Source organism: Trichosurus vulpecula, chromosome 6, assembly GCF_011100635.1.
Source record: "Trichosurus vulpecula isolate mTriVul1 chromosome 6, mTriVul1.pri, whole genome shotgun sequence".
NCBI classification, from domain to species: Eukaryota; Metazoa; Chordata; class Mammalia; order Diprotodontia; family Phalangeridae; genus Trichosurus; species Trichosurus vulpecula.
In genome coordinates, this window is record NC_050578.1 from 269,513,605 (window position 1) to 269,533,606 (window position 20,002).

At 37.1% G+C, this 20,002-nt stretch overlaps 1 protein-coding gene across 1 annotated transcript; it reads right to left on the reverse strand.

Annotated features, from left to right (window-relative positions):
* Positions 1-4,543: 4,543 nt before the first annotated feature.
* Positions 4,544-14,256, reverse strand: LOC118855186 (olfactory receptor 9G4-like). Its single transcript, XM_036765275.1, has 2 exons — positions 14,137-14,256; positions 4,544-5,500 (listed from the first exon to the last, which is right to left on the reverse strand). The coding sequence occupies exons 1-2, from the start codon at positions 14,254-14,256 to the stop codon at positions 4,544-4,546; spliced, it is 1,077 nt and encodes a 358-aa protein (XP_036621170.1).
* Positions 14,257-20,002: the final 5,746 nt, after the last annotated feature.

A 20,002-nucleotide genomic window follows, 5' to 3' on the forward strand; every position in this document is an offset into this window, starting at 1 on the left:
TAGCTGAGGCACAATATACTTTACTCCAGCCTTTTACCTTTACACTGTGTGTATCCCCTCTTGAACTTGTGAGAGACATGATGGCCAGGTAAAGGGCTCTAATGCCTTCCCACCTCACCCAGAGAATTCCTTAGAAAAAAATAATGCTGGAACAGAGGAGATAGAAGTGGGGCTTCAGTGGCCAAATAGTAGAAGTTCATAAGTCCTAAAGGGGCAGAGCCAGCAGGGCTCAACACCAGGAGCCCAGACTTAATCTTGCTCCCCCGGGGGAAGTGCCCACACCAGCTCAAACAATAAGGAGTTGAGCCCATTGCTGAAGAGCAACAGTGCTGGAGAACAACCCTAGGGAAAGAGACATCAGGGAGCCAGAACCCTTCCCCACACCTCAGGAAACTTAAGGCTATAATTCAAAAACTCCCATTTCTAACCTGGTTTGTCAATGAAGTTTCACCACTATCACTTCCCCCAGACTATCAACAGTCATATCCTTTACCTCAGGGAAAGGAGAAGCAAAATAAATGCTATGGGAGAGGGAGAGGGTTGGCCAATGACACCTCAGATCTTATTGCAAGAATTATTAACATTTTGATGACATGAACATCTTTGAAATTCTGAGGAATTCTGTTGACCATTTCTCACCATTAAACTATGAGCAATACCATACACAGTTGCCCAAGACAGAGAAGTCATAGTGGAGAGTTCTGACAAAAGGTGATCCACTGGAGAAGGAATTGGCTAAGCACTCTAGTATCCTTGTCAAGAAAAACCCATGGACAGTACCAAAGTGATAAATTGAAAATGGCATGATGTCTTCGTTTTATATGGAACAGAGATAATGAAGTTTGAGCCATTTAATTTTTTGGCAAATACTTTTTACAGAAAAGCTTAAATTTCAACATTAATATGGTTTTGAGGAAACACAGGAATGTAAGGGAACCGTTTGATTAAAAAGGTACTTCTACAAGTACATTTTACTTTAAAGTTTTCTTACTTCAAGACTTCCTACTTTATGGTTTGCTGAGTTTGGCAATGTTGACGATGCTTATTGCAACTCCTTTACCCAAAATAATGGTCATAGAGGATTGATGAGTAATTAATTCCTTGCTCTGAAAAGAAAAAGACAAAATGCTCTAACCTAATTTTAGGCAATTCTGAGTGACTACATTGACTACAGCATAGTCAAGAACAACATGAATTACCTGGTGCTTCTAGAGTAGAGATGAACGTTAATAGTGGCTCTGATAATTAATATCAACAAAACAAGATAATTCATTTTCATTTCCTGCATTTGTATATCGATGAGTCCATTATTTGTCATTTTTGTATAATTGGAAACTGGCTAATGAAGGTTCAGCCTTTGGAGCATGCCTGGAGAATGTCTTCCTGTTGGCAATCTAAATGGAGATATGGTGAACCTGCTTCTGGTGTTGTGCAATGAGGGATCTCTGCCATGATTGAAAGCATTGGGGCATATTCTATGATTATATCCTTTTGCCTTATTGAATGGAAATGGAAATTCTGCAAATTGTCTATTGCGTTGGAATAGAATGTCAATACAAAATGTACAAATTGATGAATTCTTTCTCTCCATAGTTGCTTTTGAGTAAAAAAGGAGAATCATTAACCTTCTGTTAAGGAAGCTGAATATCATGTGATTTGAACACACTTTTTCCTTCTTTTTTCTATTGTGTTTGTTCTTTCCTGGTCTTCAGTTGGTAAGATTTGGAGATAGAACAGAATTATGATCTCTGAAAGATCCAGTGATGGGAGTTCATAGCACCGACTTTAGTGCTCACAGCAGCCAAGCCCATGGAGCAAGAACATACCCAAGGAGTTACGTGCTTAGCCCATCAAAGCAATGACTTGACCTGACAGATGACACTCAATGATCTGCCAGCAATGGAGTGACTGGCCTATCACTTATGCCATATTCAAAAATGAACTGGATGAAAGGAGTGTTTTGTACCTACTATTTTAAGTTTAACCATACTCTACCCTGGGGCACAGGTGGTAAAAAAATGACCTTGCTTTTTTGTGGGGAGGGGATATTCTATTACAAATATTTTATTTTTTCATCTAATATACTCTGATAATATCTGTCTCATTGTTGATGTATATATAGAGAATACCCTGTTGTGGGGCGGGGCAGTATTCTTATACCCTAGTCTTTGATGTGTCCTCTCATTAAATATCACTTTATAAAAGCTAATTGATATTAATCAATTAAATTGCATTAGGTGTACTAATTACTTATTAGATGATGTTGAAAAGAAAGTAACAGGGTGAATTATATAAAGGAAAGTATATCAGATGGGGGAATCATTTGCAATGGTAGTAGAAAGTCCCTCTAACCTTTTGCATTTGTTCTAGAGCCATAATGGGGAGGAGATTTAGTCTTTTGCCCAGGGATCCAACCTGTGTATCTGACATTGAATTGTTAGAGTAGTACCAGAGCCCATCTGTGTTACGTTTACATTTTCTAAAACAGGTTAGATCTGCTTATTTGCTGATGATTAATAGACCTAAAATTGAACACTCAGAGGATCAAATTTTTCTTTTACTTCTGAGGCGTGGTGCCCTGATGAGGGCCGGTTAGTACATGACATGCACCTTTCGACTCCTATCAATTTAATTCAAGACCTAAACAGAAAAGGGAAATCTAATTTTCCCCATAGTCAGGATCACCAGAAACCTTCATGCTATGTTATGAACCATTTGATAAAGGAATGAAAAATAGAATCATATGTATTCTCAATGGTGAAAAGATGATTTTCATCACTGAAGTGTTATGGTCAACTCTATGTGTGACATTCTTCATGGAAAAGACTTTACAATGAGGCCAAGGTTTCTGTAATTGCTGAGAGATCTTCTTCATTTGGTAAAATCATAATGTTTGCTTCTTCCTCCCTTACCACCCAACTTTCCCAGATTTCCTAAGGAACAATCTCTCTGCTTCTCTTTGGCTATCTTGACAAGGACTGGAGCCTCAGAATGGATTAGAATATATCTTGATATTTTTTAAGCAATGGAAATTTTAGAAATGAATGAGTCTCACATTTATGAAGAAATGGTGTGTACATAGTATTTTACTCTTTATTTATCCACACTACGATGGCCTTCAGTTTTATTAGGAAGTTAGATCTATACTGATAGCTTCTTATATTGGAGAATAAATGAAATCATTGTCATTGAGGATTCCACCTGGGGGTTTAAAGAAGAGGTCTTTGAAAAAGTTCATTTTTTAAAAAGAATTTTATTAGGCACAAATAGTCTTAAGCATTGACCAAATAATTCATTAATCGGTTTGTCTTTTCTGATATTATTTATATTTCAAAGTACACCATCCACCTCTATTTCCAATATTCTCAACAGTCTCTCTCTCTCTCTCTCTCTCTCTCTTTCTCTCTCTCTCTCTCTGTCCTCATAAACCTTAGTCCCTTCAATCTCCATTCCTTCCATGTATCTTCTCTGTCTGACTATGGTATGTATGATTTACCACTACAAACCATGACTAATTCTTGTGTTTTACTTTCATGTGATCAGAATAACAATTGGAACTTCAATACAATTATTTTAGAGAACTCCTTCTTGAGGATATTTCCTCAATATTGTTTCTCCTTCGTTCTCAAAGAACATGATGACATCAGGAAGATGATGCTATGACTTGCAATAGAATTAGATTTCAGTGATGGATGGCTTTGCAAAGTCACCAGCTTTGCTTATTCCTCCAGAGCCATCTCGGTCCAGTGGCCAGATATATCTATTGATATACCTATAGATCAGGAAAACTAGAGTTGGCCCAGGATGCAGTGGAAGACCTTGACCTTTTTCAGCTAAGTTCATTCCTCTACCATTGGAGGACACCTTTAACACACACATGCACACATACACACACACACACATATATATACACACATATATGTATACATACATACATATATATATATAATTTCACATTGTTTCCAAGAGCATTCAGAAGTTAAGTTATTTTTCAGGGTTACATGTACAGAAAGATGTGTCTCCATGGGAAAATCTGGACACAATCTACCATAACACATTGCTGTCTTGCCTATTATGGAGTTCAAGGTGCTCATAAAGTTTTAAACATATGAGAAAGAAGAAAACATCAAGAAGAAGAGTTTCACAAACACAATATTATATCTAAACTTTGTAACTGCTTTAATAAATAATTTTATAGTTGAACTGAATTATGTCAAGTTATGGAACTTATTAGGACTTCGGAATTTGTTTTAACACCCACTTTATATATAAAGAAATTACGTCTAATAAAGTTGTATTACTTGCCCTAGAATACCAAGCAAACTGATGGTAGTGAACAGAGTAGAGCTCTATTCTCTTGTCTTCTAGTAAATGATTAGTCAGTAGACACTTTGCTGCCTCTTTGCCTCTTGCAAACATTTGCTAAATTATTCTAATGAATTATCATATTTTATTAATTGTAACAAAATACACAGAAAACACATGATTTATTTGTCCCTTATTTTAGGGACGTGATAAAAACTATCTTGCACATGAATAAAAATCACCTGGGTGCTTTTATTCTCTCTATTGCTTTCCTGAAAGCCTCCTTCACGTCCTTGTTCCTAAAACTATAGATCACGGGATTGAGCAAGGGATTCACCACTGTGTAGAACAGGGCAGCGAACTTGTCCCTCTCTGGGGAATAGCTGGAGCTGGGTCTTGAGTACATGAAGAGGAGGGACCCATAGAAAAGCGTGACAGAGATCATGTGGGAAGCACAGGTGGAGAAAGCCTTCCTCCTCCCTGAGGCTGAGTGGATCCGCAGGATGGCCAGGACGATATTGAAGTAGGATATCAGGATGGGTAGTATGCTAGACAAAACTGTGAAACCAACCATTCCCAGGAGCACCTTCTCATATACCTGTGTATCAGTGCAGGACATCTTTACCAGGGGTAGTACATCACAGAGGAAGTGATTAATAATGTTCTTCCCACAAAATTTTAAGCGAAATGTGTTAGCAGTGTGGGCTATTGCATTCAAGAATCCACCTATATAGGACCCAGCAACCAGGCCAGTACAGAGGGACCTGGACATGGCAGCTGAATAGAGAAGGGGGTTGCAGATTGCTACGTAACGGTCATAGGCCATAACAGCAAGGAGGTAACACTCAGTATAAGCAACAGTACAGGAAAAGAAAAATTGGGCACCACAGCCTGCTAAGGATATACGTTTGTCCTCTGAAATGCAGGTGGCCAGGATTTTGGGGGTGTACACAGATATATACCAGAAATCTAAGAATGACAGACACCCAATGAAAAAATACATTGGGGTATGCAAACGAGAATCAATTCTGATTAAGATAATTAGAGTCATGTTCCCTGCCAATGTTACCAAATAAAGAGCCAAAAAAGCTGTGAAGATTACCAGTTGCATCTGCGGGTCAGCTGAGAAGCCAATTAAGATGAATTCAGTCAAGGTGGTCCGATTCCCCACTTCCACAGACATACTGGTGGCAACCTGTTAGAATGCTAGAAACATCAAAGAGATATATAGAGTTTATTAGTTCATACGATTTAGATCTGTATTGACCCCAGGAGACAGATGGATGGCACAGAGAAAAGACCTTTATACTGGAAGCAACAAAGAAATGAATTCACATTCTGCCTTAAGTTCTTTTCATCTGTGTGCCTCCGGATACATCACTTAACCTCTATGTCCCTCAGATTATTTATCTGTAAAAACAATATAGTAACAGCACCCATCTCACAGGATTATTGTGTGGCTGAGAAGAGATAATATATGTAAAGTTCCCCATAAAACCTAATGCAACATTTAATTGGTATCCAACTACTATCTAGCTTTTTCCCATCATTTCACGGGTGGGGAATCTCGATATCCTGAAATTTCAGATCTCGAAGACACTTAGAATATAGAACACAAACTATTAGATCTATGTGTAGAATACTGAGTGTCTGAATTAGAAAAAGCTTTAGAGTATAACACAGTATGCCAGAGAAATAGGAGCTTACACATCACGTATTCAAGCTTTCTCATTTTTATACATCATAGAATCATGGTTGAAGAGCTGGACAGGCCGTTAAAAATCTTTTCATTTCTTCCCTTTTATTATATTTTTCATGTTAAACTCATATACAAAATAAGAAAAGCAAAACAAACAAAATTAAATATTAAATAGCACAAAATGAGAAAAGAAATAAAAAGCAGTACGATGTGAAGAGCAGAACATGAGAGAGGATTCAAAGTATACAGCAATAAATTTCCATTTCATGAAAGCCTATATTATAAATACTACACTTTGTGTTCAGCTCTGTATGTTTTCTTCTCTTCCTTGTAAATTTTCTTTTGTTCTCTGCTGTGCATGTCTAACTTTGTTCTTATCCCCCTTTCTTCCCCCCTACCCAGAAGGCTACAATTAATCACAGGGATATACACACACACGTATCCATATACCTGTATATGTATGTATGTATGTATGTATGTATGTATACACACACACAAACACACACATATATACAGGAAGAGATTATCCACTCTCAGAGAAATGAAGACGTATAGAAGTATAGTATGGTCTTACATAGATGCATATGAATGTATATGTGTATATATGACTGTGGTTATCAATATTTAAGTATGTGCATGTATAAGTGTAAGAATGGATATATGCATGTATATGAATATGCATATATGTGTGGTTAAAATAGATACATTTTATATGTTCATGTGCACATGTGCAAATATGTACACATGTACATATACATACATATACGGTTATACATACAGATGTATGCATGTGTACTCATAATACACATGTGCACACTAAGATATATGTATATGCATATACATGCATATATCCATTATACACTAATACATGAACATACTTAAATATTGATAACCATAGTCATATATAAACATCTACATTCATATGTATCTATGCGAGACCATACTACACTTATTTATTCTCCTTTTCTCTGAGAGTGGATAATCTCTTCCTTCATAATTCCAAGTCTTTCCATATTTTTCCAAGTCTACCAACTCATTATTTCCTACATCAAAACAATGTTCTGACCTTACACTCTCTAGTTATTTGAAATACTCTAAAACAACATTGATAAATATGACTGATACATAGTGTAACTTCCCTATTTTTCTCTTTTGATTAAATCTATTTGGTTTTTACTTTGTCCAAGATCATTACTACCACCCCTGCTCTTTTTTCCCTGACAAATTCTACTTCTGATATTTATTTTATGTTTGTGCTTATCTCTTATTTTCTATCTCTCTGATTCCTTTACTTTACCTCTATCCCCTACCATGCCCTCCCATTGCTTAAGCTACCCCACAGTATCCCTCCTTATTCTCCTATTCTCATTAATCTAAATACCCATCCATTCCCCCTTTAGCTACTTCCCCCACCCTCCCATTTAAAGATCCTTTTTTTGTCCTCCCCTCCCTCCCAATCCCCTAAATGTTTTATTTCTTTCTAAATTCACATACACACACACCCATTCCTGATGAAAGTAGGTTTCCAAAACTACCAGTCCTCCTCCCCCTTCTGATTCCTCTGTAGGATTTTCCTCTCACCTTTCATTTCTGTAAGATAAGTATACTCTATTTAGCTGTACCAAAATGGTTTTACCTCAGGTATACACCAGTCCTTTTCTCTTCTTGATCTGTTCTCCAGATCAGTTCTTTTTTTTCTTTTTAGACGTTTCACATTGTATTCTATTTTTATTCTTTTTATTTTGTTTTATTGTTCCCTGATCTCTTATAACTTCACTGCCTTCCCTTATCCAATTCTGATTTTCAAGGAGTTATTTTCTTCCTTAAGATTCTAGATCTCTTTTTCTAATTGGTTGGCTTTCTTTTTACACTTTTCTTGTTTTCCTTGGATTGTTCTTACTTTTTTAGTTCTTTCTCAGCCTCTCTCATTTGATTTTAAAGTCTTTATATGGGGTCTCTTCATTTCTAACTCTCTCATTTCAGGGATGAGAAACCTACGGCCAAGAAAGTTGAAATACTTTTTTTGTGGTCATAGAGGTTAGTAGCAGTACACATCAAGGATGAGATATAATGTCAGATTTTGTGAATCTGGAGCCAGTGTTTTTCCTCTCTGGCATACAGAATATACTGAAGATACAGTGAGGAGAAATGACTGTCTCAGTGTCAATTAATCATTTAATTAATCAATTACTTAGTGAATTAATCATCAAACATTTTTCAATTGCTAATTACATGCCAGGTGCTCTCCTACATGATGGAGCTACAGAGTAAAAGCAAAACAAAAACAAATGAAAACCTACTTTTGCCATGATTTCCTTACATTGCTAATGGGAGAAATAACAAAAAAAAATTCATCCATACATAATAAATACAGAACAGATGCAAAGTAGACTTAGAAGAAAAGTCAATGTTGGCTAAAAGGACTGAGAAAGCTCATGAGGGAGGGAGTATTTGAGCAGAGTCTTGAAAGAAGCTTTTTTTTTCCCTTAAGAGCTGGAAGTGAGGAGAGAAAGTGCACCGCAAATATGGGGGAAGGAGAACAAAAGAAACAAAAAGGTGGAAGACAGAGAATCATATATGAGGAGAAACAAGTATGCCAAGATGGCTATATTTTAGATTATGTACAATCAATATGCTAAGGGACTGGAAAGATAATAATAGGCCACATTATGAAGTGCTTTAAATTCCATACAGAAGACATTATATTGGATCCTAGAAGTAATAGGAAGGCATTGGGGTTTGTTGAGTAAGGTATTGACATGATCAAACCTGACTGTTAGGACAAACACTTTAGCAAAGTATGGAAGATGGAGCTGAGAGGGTGAGGATTGAGAGACATAAATCAGGACGACCAGCTAGGGGAACAACAACACCAATATAACCATAAATGAGAAAATTGATATTAAGTGATTTAAATAATTATACTGTGCAAATAACAATTAAAGGGTGGGAAAGCACTTTTCTTCATAATCCTGTCAGAACAGGTAGGGCTAGAATTAGTATTCCCATTTCTAAGAAAGGAAAGCTGAAAAATGTTAGTTACCATCATCGCATAATACAGGAACAGTTTATTATTGTTAAAGATGCAGTCTACTGTAGTAGAAAGAGCACTTGATTTGAAGGGATGAGACCTGGGTTTAAATCCTTACTCTACTACTACCAAGGTGAGTAAGGATATGTTATTTAACATCTTTGGGACTCATTCCTTAACTGTAAAATGAAGAGGTAGGACTGACAACCTCTAAGTTCCCTTCTATTGATAAACTGATGATCTTATTATACTATGAACCCTGGTTCTGCTATTTACTACTCATGGAGTCTTGAGAAAGGTCCTTCCTAATCTCTCTGACATTCACTTTCTTCATCTCTAAAGTAAAATGGAACACAACATCATATCAAACTTCTTTCCAGCTCTAAAATTTTTGATAAATTAGATACCGCTCACTTTGTGCAAACATAGGAATTTCTAGTCCCAGCCACCTTACCTTCAGGCTGGCAAGAGACAGCGTGGGACAAGACAGTTTGTTTCTTGCTCTTCAGCTCTCACATACCTTCTGTTGTACTCAGATATTTATCTTATTGCCTTCTTTGGGACCTCTCCTACATCATCTCTCAGAAATCCATACTTCATTCTCCAAAGAATCAATAAGAGTTTTTCTGGAGTTGAGGGATGACATGTTAATTGGAAACAAAGAAAATATGTCATATTTTGTTCAAAATATGCTTTTCCTTTGGGAATATCCTTGCTTATATTAATATTGAGAAGAATGATTCCCTGAAGGTACTCCTGGTTCTCCATTGTTTGATTCAGTAGAAAGTTACACATGGTACAGTGCGTGAGGGAAGGGGAGGAAAAGCCCTGAATTGGAAGACAAATGACCTAGGCACAAATGCTAGACCTAGGCCTTCAAGGTACTAGCTTTGTGACCTTATACAAAGCACTTAAGATTTTAAATCCTGTTTCCTCATCTGTACGGTGAGTTTGGACCAGCTGACCTGAATGTCCAACAGTCTAGGAAATTATGGGACCAAAATCTGAATTCTTTTTTTTTCACATTGAAAGACCTTTTACAATGTGGTACACACATAAATTGATCTGTGCCATCTGTTTGGCACATATATCTTTCTAGGGTACCTTTCTAAAGCTATCATCCATTATGCCCACTCTGGACTCCAGTCAAAGAGGATAATCAATTTGATCCCAAACAAACATTCCATGGACAGTTTTCAGTAATTATATCATTGCTTATTCTATTTTCTCTTCCTGTAATGCACACCCATGGCTTCCTACCCTTCTTTCATTTTGCCCTTATGCCTCCTCTCTATGACTGTCAAAATTTTACCTATATATCAAGGAGTGGTTCATGTCCATTCATCCAAGAATGCTTCATTGTTGTCCTCAACTAGAAATTAGTGAAACTGATTTGCCTCCTCTCTTCCTCTGGCTCTTAGCCTATTCTGCCTTGTATTCTGAGCTTTAAATCATTTTGATTCATACCACCTCCTTTGAATTCTAATCTGTTCCTTTTGCTCTTATGGTGGTTTTACCTTTCTTTGGCTACCATATTGGGGCTATTCTGGTGCTGTGGAAGAGTGCAAGAATGAGAGCCATAGGATCATGGTTTTAGAATGGTAAGGGACCTTTCAGGTCACCGAATTCAACACCCTCATTTTATGGGTAAGGAAACTGAGGCACTGATAGATAAGGGACTTGCTTAGAGTTGGTATCATTGAATTTGAATCCCTGTTCAAACACTAACTTTATGGCATATGGAAATGTACTTAATCTCTCAGAATCTATTTACTCAGCTATAAAATGGAAATGGTATTTTCATGACCTGCCATAGAAGGTTGTTTTTGTGTAATGGAAATGTAAAAACTTCAAAGTGTAAAATAAATATGAGATATTATTACTGCTCCATTGTAGTCCTACCATGATGTATTGTTGTAGTATGGAAGTAATTTTAGAATTTCTTTTATTTTTTTGAGCATATCTTTATTTTCTTTTTATTTATTTATTTGTTTATTTATTTAATGTATTTAGTTTTCAGCATTGATTTTCACAAGAGTTTGAATTACAAATTTTCTCCCCATTTCTACCCTCCCCCCCACTCCAAGATGGCTTATATTCTGGTTGCCCTCTTCCCCAGTCAGCCCTCCCTTCTGTCACCCCACTCCCCTCCCATCCCCTTTTCCCTTCCTTTCTTGTAGGGCAAGATAATTTCTATGCCCCATTGCCTGTGGATCTCATTTTCTAGTTGCATGCAAAAACTTTTTTTTTTGTTTTTGAACATCTGTTTTTAAAAATTTGAGTTCCAAATTCTCTCCCCTCTTCCCTTCCCACCCACCCTCCCTAGGAAGTCAAGCAATTCAACATAGGCCACATGTGTATCATTATGTATAACCCTTCCACAATACTCATGTTGTGAAAGACTAATTATGTTTTGCTCCTTCCCAAAAAATCCCCCTTTATTGAATTTTCTCCCTTGACCCTGTCCCCTCTCGAAAGTGTTTGTTTTTGATTAACTCCACCCCCATTTGCCCTGCCCTCCATCATCCCCCCTTTTTTATCTTCTTCCCTCTTCTTTCCTGTGGGGTAAGATACCCAACTGAGTATGTATGGTATTCCCTCCTCAGGCCCAATCTGATGAGAGCAAGATTCACTCATTCCCCCCTCACCTGCCCTCTCCCCTCCTCCCACAGAACTGCTTCCTCTTGCCACCTTTATGCAAGATAATCCACCCCATTCTTTCTCTCCCTATCTCCCTCTCTCAATATAATCCTCTCTCATCCCTTAATATGATTTTATTTCTTTTAGATATTTTCCCTTCATCTTCAACTCACCCTGTACTCACTCTCTCTCTGTGTCTCTCTCTCTCTCTCTCTCTCTGTCTCTCTCTTTCCCTCCCTCTCTCTCTCTCTCTCTCTCTCTCTCTCCCCATATATATATATATACATACATACATATATACATACATACAGATTAACATATATATTTATACATAAACATACATACATACATATATATATATATACGTATTCCCTTCAGCTACCCTAATACTGAGGTCTCATGAATCATACAGGTCATCTTTCTATGTAGTAATGTAAACAAAACAGTTCAACTTTAGTAAGTCCCTTGCATTTTCTTTTTCTTGTTCTTTTTCTTGATTACCTTTTCATGCTTCTTTTCATTCTTGTGTTTGAAAGTCAAATTTTCTATTCAGCTCTGGTCTTTTCACTGAGAAAGCTTGAAAATCCTCTATTTTCTTGAAAGTCCCTATTTTGCCTTGGAGCATGATACTCAGTTTTGCTGGGTAGGTGATTCTTGGTTTTAATCCTAGCTCCATTGACCTCCGGAATATCGTATTCCAAGCCTTTCGATCCCTTAATGTAACAGCTGCCAGATCTTGGGTTATTCTGATTTTGTTTCCACAAAACTCAAATTATTTCTTTCTGGCTGCTTGTAATATTTTCTCCTTGATCTGGGAGCTCAGATTTCTTTTTGAGATCTATTTGAGGAGGCAATTGATGGATTCTTTCAATTTCTATTTTCTCTTCTGGCTCTAGAATGTCAGGGCAGTTCTCCTTCATAATTCCTTGAAAGATGATATCTAGGGTCTTTTTTTGATCATGGCTTTCAGGTAGTCCAATAATTTTTAAATTATCTCTTCTGGATCTATTTTCCAGTTCAGTGGTTTTTCCAATGAGATATGTTACATTATCTTCCATTTTTTCATTCCTTTGGTTCTGTTTCATAATATCTTGATTTCTCATCAAGTCACTAGCTTCAACTTGCCCCAATCTAATTTTTAAGGTAGTATTTTCTTCAGTGGTCTTTTGGACCTACTTTTCCATTTGCCTAATTCAGCCTTTCAAGGCATTCTTCTCCTCATTGGCTTTTTGGAGCTCTTTTGCCATTTGAGTTAGTCTATTTTTTAAGGTCTTGTTTTCTTCAGTGTATTTTTCAGTATTTTGGGGGGCCTCATTTAGCAAGTCATTGACTTGCTTTTCATGGTTTTCTCGCATCCTTCTCATTTCTCTTCCCAATTTTTCCTCTACTTCTCTAACTTGCTTTTCCAAATACTTTTTGAACTCTTCCATGGCCTGGGACCAGTTCATATTTTTCTTGGAAGCTTTTGTTGTAGGCTCTTTGACTTTGTTAACTTCTTCTGTCTGTATGTTTTGGTCTTCTTTGTCACCAAAGAAAGAATCCAAAGTCTGATACTGAATCTGGGTGCATTTTTGCTGCCTGGCCATATTCCCAGCCAACTAGGAATACCAAATACCCTTGATTTTTTCAGTGGGGTATGACTGCTTGTAGAGTTTAGAGAACTATGTTCCATGCCTGGGGGGATGTGCCAGCTCTGCCACACCAGCACTCCTCCTTCTCCAAGAATCCCCAACCTGGACTGGAATTAGATCTTCAGCAGGCTCTTCACTCATGCTCTGATCCACCACTTATTTCCCCCACCAGGTGGGCCTGGGGCGGGAAGCAACTGCAGCTGTGCTTCTGTAGCTGCCCCACCTCCGCTGTCCCGGAGGCATTGGCCGAACCTTGAACTCCTTCCGCTCCCACAGCTTTTCCCACTAACCTTCTCTTTTGTCTTTGGTGTTTGTGGGTTGAGAAGTCTAGTAACTGCTGCAGCTCACTGATTCAGGGCGCTAAGGCATGCTCTGCCGGGCTCCTGGTCTGGTTGCTCTGAGCCGCCCATGCTAGGCTCTGCTACTCTCCTCTCTGCTCCCAGCTCCGTGTGGGATAGACCCCACCCAGAGACCATCCAGGCTGTTCTGGGCTGGAGCCCTGCTTCCCTCTGCTGTTTTGTCGGTTCTGAAGTTCTAGAATTTGTTCAGAGCCATTTTTATAGGTTTTTGGAGGGACACAGCGGGGAGCTCACACTAGTCCCTGCTTTCCAGCCGCCATCTTGGCTCCGCTCATAATTTTAGATTTTCAAATAATAAATAATGTAAGGTAGATTTTGGCCAATTTTACAGAGCTAGAAAGGCTGGGTCTGGTGATTCACTGTCTATTTGTTATCTGAAGATAAGCTCATCAATGTTTTGAGAGATCTCAACTGATTGATGATTGATTTTTCATTGTAATTGCTATTACAACAATTTTTGATTTTCTATACCATAGATGGGATGCAACCAGCAGCAGTGTAGGGGACACCCTCATGGATGAAATTGCAGGTCATTGAATCATTATTGTCATTATGCACTCTCCTTGTGACAATCTTGGCATTCAGTGCCATTCTTCCTGAACCTGACATCCAACAAATGAGATGCAATCTACCTTTTCGCTTTCTTGCACATTAATGCCCTTCTTTCTCTATATTCCAGGTAAATTACACCTTTAGCTATTTCCTGATCTCAGTCTGTGATCCTCCAATACCATATACTTGCACAAGCAATTCCATGTGGTTGGAATTCACTTATTTCAAATTTCTCTATCACTGAGAATCTTTAATTTCCTTCAAAGGGCACTTCAGATGTTTCCTATTCCATAATCTCTTCCCTGGTCCCTCAGCTAAATTCTTTTCACTCTTCAAGTTTTCCTAAAATGGTTTGTCTGAATCTTTCCCCCTTAATACTTTACCTTGTAGCAACTTTATTTGAGTATCCTGTTTATTCGCTCCTTTTAGACTGTAAGTCTCTTGAGGTCAGGGATTGTGCGTGTATGTGTTTTTTGTTCCTGTATCTCCAGTTCTCATGCAGAATGTTCAGTCCTTTGAGTTAATATGTTAATAATAAACTATGGGTTAAATGTTGGAAAATCACAATTTCCTAAAAATAAAATTTTCAAATATCTCAGCATGTAATGGAGAATTGTAATGTGGGCACCAGAAGTCTTAAATATATTGCCATTGAAAACCTAAATGAAAAAAAAAATTGTGAAAGGTCATATCATCAAAGAAAAGCACAATCAGAAGAGAATGATTTATACTGAAGCAAAAGCTAAAAACAACTAATTGTAGGATAACAGACTTCCATTGAGAAGGAACCTCAGAGGCATGTAGTCCAACTCATTTTTTTTGATGGGCAAATTAAGGTGTAATAAGATAAAGACATTTATCAGTTGACCTGTGTTCTGCATGGGAACCCATGACATTCAAAGAAACCTAGAGGAACACCTCTAGCACACACATTCAATCTCTGTCAGATTATATGCGTCTTGAGGGGAAGGGCTGTCTTTTGACTGTCTTTGTATTCCCAGAATTTAGCATACTGACTGGCACACTTAGTAAATTTTTATTGATGGGTGGATTGATTAATCTATACAGGACTTATAGAAAATGATTTTAAAAAGGAATTCCTCATCAATAGAAGGGATGCCATATTACTCTGCTCACTCATACAACTAAGTCTTGGCATATTCCCCAGCAGCACAGAGCCTTAGATTCCATAAAGGGTTAATAACTTTATTGAATTGAATGGAATAGGCTTTTATGGAACCATACACTCTTTTTATATATGTTTGTATAATACAGAGTAATGCTGGTTACCTTGAATCATCTTTTTGCCTATTTCAGAAGACAGCAAATGTTTTGATGGCTTGGAGAAAAAAAAATGTGTTTTTTATAAGGGTATTTATTATCAGGCTAATTGACATCTTCATTCTAATTCAGTTACTCTTTGGACCAGATTATGTCTGAGGTTATTTTCAATTTTAAAGTTCTATGATTCTGTGAATAGCATATTAGAAAGCAATATTAAATACATGAGACAAAGACATTCTGTCTGGTATTGATCTCTCAGTTTTTCATCATTTTAAAACAATACTTCTCTGGTAGACTCTTTGGGACTCAGCAACAAAGATGACTTTCGACTACCTTTTTTATTAAGAAAACTCCCATCTCTAACCTGGTTTGTCAGTGATGTTTCACCACTATCCCTTCTCCTGAACTATCACTTCCCCCAGACTATCAACAGTCACATCCTTTACCTCAGGGAAATGAGAAGCAAAATAAATGCTATGGGAGGGGGACAGGGTTGGCCAACGACACCTCTGATCTTAGAGGAGGAATTATTAATGTTTTGATGACATGAACGTCTTTGAAGTTCTGAGGAATTCTATTGACCCTTTCTCACAATGAATCTGTGAGCTACGCCATACAGAGTTGCCCAAGACAGACAAGTCATAATGGAGAGTTCTGACAAAAGGTGATCCACAGGAGAAGGAATTGGCTAAGCACTCTAGTATCTTTGTCAAGGAAAACCCATGGACAGTAACAAAGTGATCTCTCTGTTTTATATGGAATGGAGATAATGAAGTTTTTGCCATTTAATTTTTAGGCAAATACCTTTTCCAGAAAGGCTTAAATTTCAACATTAATATGGTTTTGAGGAAACACAGAAATGTAAGGGAGCCTATGATTATAAAGGTACTTCTAGAAGTACATTTTACTTTAAAGTTTTCTTACTTCAAGACTTCCTACTTTATGGTTTGCTGAGTTTGGCAACGTGGATGATGCCAATTGCAACTCCTTTACCCAATATAATGATCATTGAGAGTTGATGAATAATTAATTCATTCCTCTGAAAAGAAACAAACAAAATGCGCTAACCTAATTTTAGGCAATTCTAAGTGATTATATTGACTATAGCATAGTCAAGAACGACATGAATTACCTGGTGCATGTAGAGTAGAGATGAAAGTTTATATGGGCTCTGATCATCAATATTAACAAAACAATATAATTCATTTGCATTACCAGCATTTGTACATTGATGAGTCCATGAATTGTCATTTTTATTTAATTGGAAACTGGCTAATGAAGGTTTAGCATTTGGAGCATGCCTGGGAAAGTCTTCCTGTTGGCAGTCTAAATGGAGATATGATGAACCTGCTTCTGGTGATGTGCGATGAGGGATCTCTGCAATGACTAAAAGCATTGGGACATATTCTATGATTATAACCTGGTACCTTATCGAATGGAGATGGAAATTCTGCAAATCGGCTATTGCCTTGGAACTGAATATGAATACAAAAAGTAGAAATTGATGAACTCTCTCTTTCTCTCCACGGTTGATTTTTTGTGAAGAAGGAGAATCATGTACCTTATGTTAAGGAAGATGAATATCATGTGGTTTGAACACAACTTTTTCTTTTCTTTCTGTTGGGTTTATTCTTTCCTGGTCTTTAGTCGGTAAGATTCAGAGACAGAACAAAATTATGATCTCAGTAAGATCCAGTGATGGGAGTTCATAGCAGAGACTTCAGTGCTCACAGCAGCCAAGCCCATGGAGTGAGCACATACCCAAGGAGTTGCCTGCTTAGCCCATCACAGCAATGACTTGACTAGATAGCTGACACTCAATAATCTGCCAGCAATGGAGTAACTGGCCTATCAGTTATGCCATATTCAAAAAGGAACTGGATGAAAGGAGTGTTTTGTAGCTACTACTTTAAGTTTGACCCTACTCTCCCCTGGGGCCCAGGTGGTAAAAAAATGACCTTGGTTTTCTGGGAGGGGTGGGGATTTTATTACAACCATTTTACATTTTAATTTAATATTCTCCGATAATATCCACCTCATTGTTGAGGTATATAGAGAGAATGCCCTGTTGTGGGGTGGGGCAGTATTATTATACCCTAGTCTTTGATGTGTCCTCTCATTAAATATCACTTTATAAAATCTAATTGATATTAATCAATTAAAATGACTTTGAGGTTACTAATTACTTATTAGATGATATTAAAAAGAAAATAACATGGTGAATTATATAAAGTAAAGTATATCAGATGGGGAATTCATACATGATGATAGTAGAAAGATCCTCTAGCCTCTTGCATTTATCCTAGAACCACAATGGGGAGGAGAATTAGTCTTTTTATCCAGGGATCCAACCTGTTTATCTGAGGTTGAGTTGTTAGAGTATTACCAGGGCCCACCTGTGTTACATTTACATTTTCTAACACAGGTTAAATCTGCTTATTTCCTAATGATTAATAGACCTAAAATTGAACACTCAGAGGATCTAAATTTTCTTTTACTTCTGAGCCCTGGTTCCCGGATGAGGGCTGGTACCTGACATGCACCTATAAAATTCAATCAATTAAATTCAAGACCTAAATAGAAAATAGAAATTTAATTTTCCCCATTGTCAGGGTATGTCAGGCTATGTTTTCTCAATAGTGTGAAAGATGATTTTCATCACTGAAGTGTTATGGTCAACTCTATGTGTGACATTTTTCATGGAAGAGACTTTACCATGAGGCCAAGGTTTCTGTAGTTGCTTAGAGACCTTCCTCATTTCATAAAATCACAATGTTTACTTCTTCCTCCCTTACCACCCAACTTTCCCAGATTTCCTAAAGAACAGTCTCTCTGCTTCTCTTTGGCTATCTTGACAAGGACTCGAGCCTCAGAATAGATTAGAATATATCTTCATTTTTTTAAGCAACGGAAATTTTGGAAATGAATTGGTCTCACATTAATGCAGAAATGGTGGGTACATAGTATTTCACTTTTTATTTATCCACACTACCATGACATTCAGTTTTATTACGAAGGTAGATCAATACTGACAGCTTCTTATATTGGAGAATAAATGAAATCATTGTCATTGAGGGTTCCACCTGGGGGTTTAAAGAAGAGGTCTTCGAAAAAGTTCATTTTTACAAAAGAATTTTATAAAGCGTAACTGCTGTTAGGCATTTCACCAAATCAGTTCATTAATTGGTTTGTCTTTTCTGAAATCATTTCTATTTCCAAACGCACTATCCACATCTATTCCCAATATTCTTAACCGTCTCTCTCTCTCTCTCTCTCTCTCTCTCTCTCTCTCTCTCTCTCTCTCTCTCTCTGTCTCTTCATTATCTTAGTCCCCTCAATCTCCATTCCTTCCATGCATCTTCTCTGTCTGACAATGGGATGGATGATTTACTACTGCAGGCTATGAAAAGTTCCTATATTTTACTTTCATGTGATCAGAATAAGAATTAGAACTTCAATATAATTATTTTAGAGAACTCCTTCTTGAGGATATCTCCTCATTATTGTTTCTCCTCCATTCTCAAAGAACGCCATGACATCAAGAAGATGATGCCATGGCTTGCAATTGAAGTAGATTTGAGTGAGGGATGGCTCTGCAAAGTCATCAGCCTTGCTTCTTCCTCCAGAGCCATCTGGGTCCAGTGGCCAGATATATCTATAGATATACCTATAGATCAGGACAACTAGAGATGGCTCAGGATGCAGTGGAAGACCTTGACCTTTTAAAGCTAAGTTCATGCCTCTCCCACTGCAGGACACCTTTAATACACACATACACACACACACACACATACACACACACACACACAAACATATATATATATATATATATATACATATATATATATATATATATATATATATATATATATATATATATATATATATATATATATATATATAATATCACAGGGTTTCCAAGAGCATTCAGAAGTTAGGTTACTTGTCAGGGTTACATGTACAGAAAGATCTGTCTTCGTGGGAAAATCTGGCTGCAATCTACCATAACACACTGCTGCCTTGGCTACCATGGAGTTCGCAATGCTCATAAAGTTTTGAACATGTGTGAAAGAAGAAAACATCAAGAAGAACAGTTTCACAAACACCATGTTATATCTAAACTTTGTTGCTGCTTTAATAAATACTTTTATAATTTAACTGAATTATAATATTAAGTTTTGGAATTTAATCAGGACGTCAGAATTTATTTTAACACTCACTTCACATATAAAGTAATTAAGGCTAATAAAGTTATATTTCTTGCCCTAGAATAACAAGGGAACAGATAGTAGTGTACAGAGTAGAGCTCTATTCTCTTGTCTTCTAGTAAATGATTCGTCAGTAGTCACTTTGCTGCCTCTTGCCTCTTGCAACGATTTCCTAAACTAATATAATGAATTATCATATTTTATTAATTGTAACAAAATACACAAAAAACACATGATTTATTTGTCCCTTATTTTAGGCATGTGATAAAAAATATCTTGGACATTAATAAAAA